General features: G+C 45.2%; 1 protein-coding gene across 1 annotated transcript; it reads right to left on the bottom strand.

Moving 5' to 3' along the window:
- Positions 1–1,199: 1,199 nt before the first annotated feature.
- Positions 1,200–2,138, bottom strand: LOC110560702 (calmodulin-4-like). Its single transcript, XM_021656710.2, has one exon. The coding sequence runs from the start codon at positions 1,980–1,982 to the stop codon at positions 1,536–1,538; it is 447 nt and encodes a 148-aa protein (XP_021512385.1). The 5' UTR covers positions 1,983–2,138; the 3' UTR covers positions 1,200–1,535.
- Between the last annotated feature and the right edge of the window lie 5,980 nt (positions 2,139–8,118).

Raw genomic sequence — 8,118 nt, 5'->3', positions numbered from 1 at the left:
TCAGAGAAGCTGGCTCTGTCTCTCTCCCCACCCTGGATGAGAGCCACTGGCTTAGCACAGATGAGACAAGATAAGAGCAATATCAAGGATGATTTGAGCTTAAATTTCACTTGTCAAGAAAAAGAGAAAGAGAGAGAGAGATCCCATTTCATGGAGGAGAAAGCCGAAACCTGGGCTCATTGAATAGCAAGCAAGACTGTTTGTGTAGTGTTCAAAATCAGGCAATGGCATCCCCACCCAAGTACAAATAGTGACCTTGCTTGTCTCAGATGCAGATGGGGGAGACCATTCAGCCCTCAGTGTTCTTCCCCATCTTCTATCTGGAATGAACCTCTGAAGCTGAAACCTTGAAAGGAACATCAGAGCCTCACCAGGCCAAGAGGGAGCCAAAGTCAGAAGTCTGAGCCAGTAGAATTCTATCCTGCAGGGACATGAATGTCCTGCTATCAGTTTTGGAAACCCCTTTTTTGGTATCTCTACCTTCTGCTTATAACAGCCATCACCTCCTCTTCCAGTGCCACTTCCCACCTTTGTCCATCATATATGTGCCCTGATCACTTCTCATCTCGGGCTACATATCTGTCTTTTTTTTTTTTTACAATATGGATCCAATTACTATGGCCTCATTTTTAAAAATCTGTAGAATGATATATTTCAGATACAGAATATATGCACAAAATATATACACAGAAACACATACATACATACATATACACACAGGGACACATGCATGCAGCTACATGCACACTATACACACATATAGGCACACACCTATAAACCCATGTGAACATACAGAGATAATACAAACACATACATACAAAACACACATAGACAGGCCTATGCCAAAAGACATAGACATGCACAGAGGCACAAATACAGAGAAAAATGTCACCCCCTTTTTATTTGAGGTTAATGCACAACAGGCTCTGTAAGAGTACATCTGGTTCTGCTCACCCCAGGCTAGGCACCGGTACCCAGTGTCTCAGGCAGATCTTAAAGCTGCTTCCTCCATCTGCCCTCCACTCACCATATACCACTACTCACCTTTCCTCCTCCTTGGGAACTAGAGAGAGCAAGAGGTAGACCAAAGGGCCTCTCAGATCAGCTCTTTCAGCAGTTCTATGAAGGGCATTACAGCTCCAAAGAATTTGTTTTTGGAAACCCTCGAGATTTCCTTCTTTAATTAAACACCAAGCACACAGAATTCGCATTCCTTTTATTTAAACCATTACAAGAGCCCTGGGAGATAGGAAGCACCCATTCCACAGCAAGAGAAAGAGGAAAAGCCAACCCAAGGAGATCATCCTTTGCCCAGAGTCTCAGCAGGCAGAAAGGGGACTAGTGGGCAGCCCCAGATGGCACAGCATCTAGAACTAGTAAAGTCTTCCTCATTTATGAGGTAGTTTCCCATACACCAACACAGACTTCTTTATAACCCTACCACAAAAGCAGAACCCGACAAGAAGGCACAGGGGTTCATCCCAGGCCAGAGTCAGGCAGATAAGAGACTGGGTGGAGCTTGCACGCTGGCAGTCTCACTTCTCAGTGAGGATGCGCACAAACTCCTCATAGTTCACCTTCCCATCCTCGTTTACATCGGCCTCACGGATCATGGCATTCAGCTCCTCATCTGAAAGCTTCTCTCCCAGCTGGGCCATGGCCTGCTTGAGCTCGTCCAAGGTGATGTGCCCATCACCATTCTGGTCAAAGACACTGAACACAGCCCGCATCTCCTGCTCTGTGCTCCCCTTCTTAAACTTCTCCATTGCCGCCAGGAATTCTTCAAAGTTGATGGCACCGTCACCATCTGAGTCCAGCTTGGAGATGAGCATCTTCAGTTCTTCCTCTGTGGGGTGCTTGCCCATCTTTTTCATCACATCACCCAGCTCCTCCTTGCTGATTTTGCCATCTTTGTTCTTGTCAACACTATCAAAGGCTGCATGGAACTCCTGCACCTGCTCCTCAGAAAACCCGTGAGACATGGCTGTCCTTTCTCTGTACCACACAGAGCTTCTGAGCTTGCTGTCAACCAGATGTCAATTTATTGCTCCTGATCCAGTGCTCAAGGCTGCTGCCGGGATCTGAGGCTGTGTCTGTTGGAGGGCTGAGCTATAGGTAGCCTTGCCCTGGCATGGGAACCCCCTCCTTTTCTGCAGTTGGAGCAAGGGAGGAGGCTCCCCACCCTCTACCTGCCCTCAGGCAAGATGCTCCTCCCAGGGAAGGACAGATGCAGAGAAATGAAGTAATGTTGATGGGTGAGAAGCCCTGTGGGTAAATCGATAGGAAGTGGCATGGAGGGCATGGGACAAAGCCTACCAGCCTCTCCTGGTCCTGCTGGCAGACCACCCCACTGCATGGACACCTGCCTAGGGCACATTTTCCTCATGGCTGCTTTTCATAGAGGCTTTGAGCAAGCTGGTGGTTTCCCAGGTTCCCCAGCTTCACAGAGACTCACTGGGGAGAGACAGAGGTATTGAAGACGCTACCTTGGGGTGCTCAGCAATTTTTAAGGGGATTCGGATTAGCACTGCCCTAAGAGTGAGGTTGATGGAAAGGGGGAAGTTGAAACATCAAGTCTTCCTGGATATAGCCGTAGCCTTCATTCCACTCACAGTCTAGGGCAAGGAGAGAAGATGAGACTGTCTTTAGCATCCAGAAAGTAAGCTCTGGCTGTCATGCAGCTGCTGAGGCATTGTTTATAAAAACAATTTTGTAAAGCATGATTTTAGAGGTGAGAGGAAAGGCTCCTTATTTCCCCTAGTGAGTCCCACAATTCCTCTCTGGGAAGTCTCCATTGGAGATGAGAGATGTTCATTCCACTCACAGGGAGGAAAACAACTGAGATCGAAGAGGCCTGCCTGGGTGCCACTTTGGCACTGGAAGACAATGTGCCCCACAAAGTCCAAGGATAGGACAGCTGTGATAGGAACTTGACCTCTTTGAGATTTTCTGTATCAGCCCTAAACATACTAATCCACCTGGGACACCCAAGCCATGGCCTTCTGAATGTGGCCTACCCTCTGGAAGAAAACCTATCCATGCACAACCTGGAGCAGTAGCATTTAGACCAAGACCTCAACCCTATGGGGTAGCCTTTGAGGCTTCACAGGGGTGGGAACAATGCTTGTGAGTGGACATTTGCCATGAGATGTCCAAGATGAATTTCAAGTAAGCCCCCTTTTGATCTCTAAAGATTCCTCTCCCTTCCTCCACTCTTATACCTTAGAAGCAAGCTGCTTTATTCTCTTCCTGAGAAACTCAACAAATTCCACCTGTCTCTGATTCAACCAGTCAAATGCATCTCTAAAGTGCTTCTAGAAAAATACCCAGACCCTTTGGCATTCCACCCTGACTCCCACCCTGTGTTTAGAGAGCCTCAAATGTAGAGAGACATGAAAAGAAAAAAAGGCTCAAGTTAGGTAATTTTCTTCCTGAAAACCTCTTGAAGAAGAATTGCTATCTCATCTTCGTGATGGAAAAATACAGAGGCCTCAATAAATACTAAGCAACAATTTCTCAATGAAGCTGACAACCCGTTCTGGGTGGAGAATGCCATTGCAACCTGGACAGCAGAGTAAGGAAGCATCCTGCTTGGTGAGAGACACAGGAAAGGTGGGGCTTTTAATAACAGGCTCCAGTCAAGCTCCTTTGTTTATTTTTTAAAGAATATTTGAAGATATCCATCTATATCTGAAATTTCCTTTTCTCCTCATCTTGTTAGCAGAGCCTGTGATTAAAGCCCAAATACTTAATAATCATTGTGTTATTATGTTCTTTGGTTAATTAATACTTTGAATTCAATGTTAGGAGATTCTCTGGATCTGGTTCTGGGTTCATTGCTGATCTGGCCAAATACGTCCCAATATTTCCATCTATAAACAAAGAAGATGCATCTACTGTATCTAAGGAGATTAATTATGACCAAAGTAAAAAGTTCAGACAAAAAAAAGAAAAGATGTTTCTACTCTATATAAACCTCACATTCAAGGACAAGCTAATTTACCTTTGGTGGAACCCTCAAAGAATATCTAGTTGAATGGGAGCTCACTTTGTTTCATTATCTCTCTCTCTCTCTCTCTCTGTCTGTCTCACATATATCTTTCTTGATTGAACAACACCAACAAAAATATTACATCTACTTCGAGGTTGTACATAAATCAAATAGGCCAACACTCTGTTAGCAGATTTTGAAAGTCTAACCAATGCCATTTCTTTTGTTTTTGTTTTTGTTTTTGTTTTTTGTTTTTTTTTGTTTTGTTTGTTTGTTTTGTATTTTGAGACAGACAGGATCTCTCCATGGAGCCCTGGCTGTCCTGGAACTCACTTTGTAGACCAGGCTGGCTTTTGAACTCAGAGATCCACCTGCCTCTGTCTCCCAAGTGCAAGGATTAAAGATGCCATCACCACCATCTGGCTAAATAATGTCATTTCATGTAAAATGGGAACATATTGAGAAAAAAATATGTGAAGCTGGGATGGCTCCATTGTCAAAGTGCTTGTGATTCAAGTACAGGACTTTCTTAAAAAGCCAGGCACATGTTTATAGTCCCACCATTGGAGAGGTAGATATAAAAGGATCATTAGAGATTGCTGAGCAGATAATCTAGCCAAATCCATGAGCACCAGATTCATCAAGAGACCCTACCTCCAACAGTAAGATAACAGAGGAAGCAACAGAGTAATAGAGGAAGACACTGACATCAACCTCTGAACTTCACAGGAATAAGAACACATGGGGACACACACACACACAAACAGCATACAGAGAAAGAAGAGTTGAGGGAGGGATAAAGGAAGGAATCTCATTGGGCAGTGGTAGAGTGCCCCAACTTCCACCCCCAGTACTACCAAGAAAAAATCTAGTTGAGTAATAACAAAGCAAAGAAAGATAATCATTATGTGATACTCATATTCCATATTCCAAATGAAGAAACGGAATCTTCAGAAGTAAGGACCTATGACTCCTCAAGAGTCATAGGAAAGGCTTCTCCCTCCTCTGCTTCCATATGGGCTCTGCTTCCTCGAATAGACCATGTATAAACACTGAAATAATTTCTTCCCCCCTCCTCCCCAGTCTCCTGCCTCAGTAAGTGAGCTGTCAACTGCATGGCTTAACTTCCAAGGGTGGAAGTCATCAGTGACAACCATGCCATAGGAATCACATAGAGTCAAACTAAAGGTGAAAAACAGAACATTGTGCCGTTTACTGCCCAAACCCACTTCAATCAAGGCCTTTCTCCATTAGCTTGTTTAATACATTAACCTGGCTCTGTGCTGGGAATTTTTTATGGGAAGGCGTGGTGGAGACCTAGAAATGCCATGGTTTCGTGACTGCCTGTACCTAAGACACCTGTACCTCATATGATGCTCCTGATTAATAAAGAAACAATGGAAATTGTTCATTCATGAGTAGTTAAAGGCTACAGGGCTTGCTCCTTGACGCATGGCTGGGGGACATGTGAGAAGGAAGTTCAGGCACATCAGCAAGAGAAGGGAAAATAGCACCAGCTCTATCCCAGGCATGGTGGCTGGTCCTGGAGCTGGACAAAGGGCAAGTATTGAGGCCTCAAGAAAACTGAAGCTGAGCACATGAGATTTGCTGATAAGGGGCATCTGGAACCAAGTGAGGAAGGAGAGAGGGTGTGGTTAGCAGAGGGAGAGACCGGAGCAGGTGTGCAGGCGGGCTCCTGCCTTCGGGTATTGGTGGTGGACTCTCTTCTAGGGTGTATCTCCTTTCATGCCCCCTCATCCTGTCTTCTCAAGAAGACATGAACTCTTGGCCCTGGATAAGAAGTGAGCCCTTCCTTGAGGCTAACTAAAGACCTCTGCAGGTAGCAGAGAGGAGATGAAAACCTCCCCAAAGCTGCTGGCACAGTCCCTGAGGGCACAAAGAGAGAGTAAATGGCCATGGTGTGAGTGTACCTGTGCACAGGCATGTGCTTCTGTGTCCATGTGCACAGACGCACATGTGTGTATGTGCACCGACTGCCAATATGCGCGTGTTTATATGTGCATGTGCATCTGTATGTGCACGAGTGTAGTTATGAAACCTGGCTAGTTTTGGATTTTTTTTGTTGTCTCAACTTGAGACTAGCTAGAATTATCTGGGGAGAGGAGCCTCAATTGAGAAAATACCTTCATAAGATTGACCTGCCCACAAATCTGTAGGGGGCATTTTCTTGATTAATGATTGATATTGGAGAACCCAGCACACTGTGGACAGTGCTACCCCTAGGCAGGTGGCGCTGGGAGGTATAAGAAAGCAAATAAAGCAAGCCACCAAGAAGCTTTCGTCCATGGTCTCTGCTTCAGTTCCTGCCTTGAGTTCTGGCCTGACTTCCCTCCAAAACGGACTATAAACTATAAGATGCAATAAATCTTTTCTTCCCCAAGTTGTTTTTGGTCACAGTCTTTATCACGGCAACAGAAAGCAAACCAGATCAGTATGTATGGGATGTCACACATGCTCCTTGAATACATACGTGTGTCTACTTACACATGCATGTATTGAGTTTGTATTTGTAGGTATGGTTGTCTGTACAGGTGTTGGGTGGAGGTATGTAAATAGCTACACCCCTGCTCAGATATTCAGGACAAATGGTTAAAGCTGATGCCTGCATTCACAGGTCTCTATCTTAGGAGCAGAATCAGAAAACTTGGCTTCTGTGTGTGAAACACTCCGAAGAAACTCGTCTAACAGGTTGGGAAACACAGACCATGGCAGGGACTCCTCTGTGTCCTGTGACTTACAGGAACCTGATTCACCCTCCTCACACTTGAGCCTCTGTGGTACCAGGCACAACAGGGAACAAAGGAGTTTGGGTGGAGTGACCTCATCTCTCTGGGACGTGATCTATGGGAGAGAACTGGGCACAGCTTTGACAACCCTATCACAGCCGAATTTCACGGATATGAAGGACAGTACTTCCTGCCTCATCCCCAGTGTTTACCACAGTCCTGCTGAGTATGTGTTGAATGAATGAACTGGACAGATAACAGGAAATGATCTCAAGGTGAAGACTTAAAAGTTGAAATCCCTGCTTCATTGTCAGTCACTGTCAGTCAACCAACAGTGTGACTTTTGAGCTACAACTATTTCACCTAGAGTCCCCTGGGAAGAGGACTGAGGCTCTGCTCTCACGGAGCTTAAAGTTAGGGTTCTGAGGTGAGCAGAAGCCTTAGGCTGGTAAGGGCTGCTATTTATTCAGTACTTGAGGTTTGCCCAAACTTGTTGGGTTAGTTGGCGAGAGCCGTCCTTCACACTCTTACCCATCATTGACATACCTGGGAACTTGGCAGAACATACATTGCTTTGTGTCCCAAACTCGGGGCCCATGTATCAGTTCCCCTACCACAAACACAGCCCCAAGTCTTCCAGGACTTCCTGTGAGAAGCTTTTGGAGATATTTTTAACATATTTATCTGACTATATATTTATATCATTTTACTTATTTATTTTGACACAGGGTCCTAAGTACTCAGGCTGGGCTCAGACTCACTAGAACGACACTGACTCTCTCCTTCCCCTGCCTCTTGATTTCTGAATGTTAGTTGTAGCCCTTCTCCACCACATGCCATTTGTTCAATGCTGGGGACTGAACTCAGAGGGCCATGACTGCTAGGCAAATGACTTTGTCAACTGAGTCATCCCCCCAGCCCCGAGTGAAGGGTTTTCTCAAATAACTGAAGTATTTTGTCTAATCACCTAAATCAGTGTTTCTCAATCTGTAGGTCATGACACCTTTGGGGGCTTCCAAATCAGATATTTACATTATGATTCATAAAAGTAGCAAAACTATGGCTCCGAAGTAGCAACAAAAATAATCTTATGGTTGAGGGTCACCACAGCCTGAGGGACTATATTAAAGGGTCCCACATTAAGAAGGCTGAAACCTCTGCTCTAGGTTAACTCTTTCTGTGGTGGATTCTGTGCTTCATTCCTTGTTGTTTAAAGTGAGTCAGGTAGATCGGCACCCAGGAGCTAAAGCCATGCTCACTTCTGTCTCAGACTTTTGTGGGGTCTGTTTGCCACACCTGGAGCAGTCTTCATCTGTTGTCTGTTTTTCCAGGTGATTGTTGCCACCTGCTATCATGAGGGTTGCTAGCTGCTCCTCTTCC

Source organism: Meriones unguiculatus, chromosome 19 (assembly GCF_030254825.1).
Source record: "Meriones unguiculatus strain TT.TT164.6M chromosome 19, Bangor_MerUng_6.1, whole genome shotgun sequence".
NCBI lineage: Eukaryota > Metazoa > Chordata > Mammalia > Rodentia > Muridae > Meriones > Meriones unguiculatus.
The sequence above is the reverse complement of the archived record's forward strand: the minus strand, read 5'-3'. Positions and strand labels throughout refer to the sequence as shown.

Coding starts and splice junctions, on each gene's coding strand:
- LOC110560702 (XM_021656710.2), bottom strand. CDS start 1,982: ATGTCTCACGGGTTTTCTGAGGAGCAGGTGCAGGAGTTCCATGCAGCC.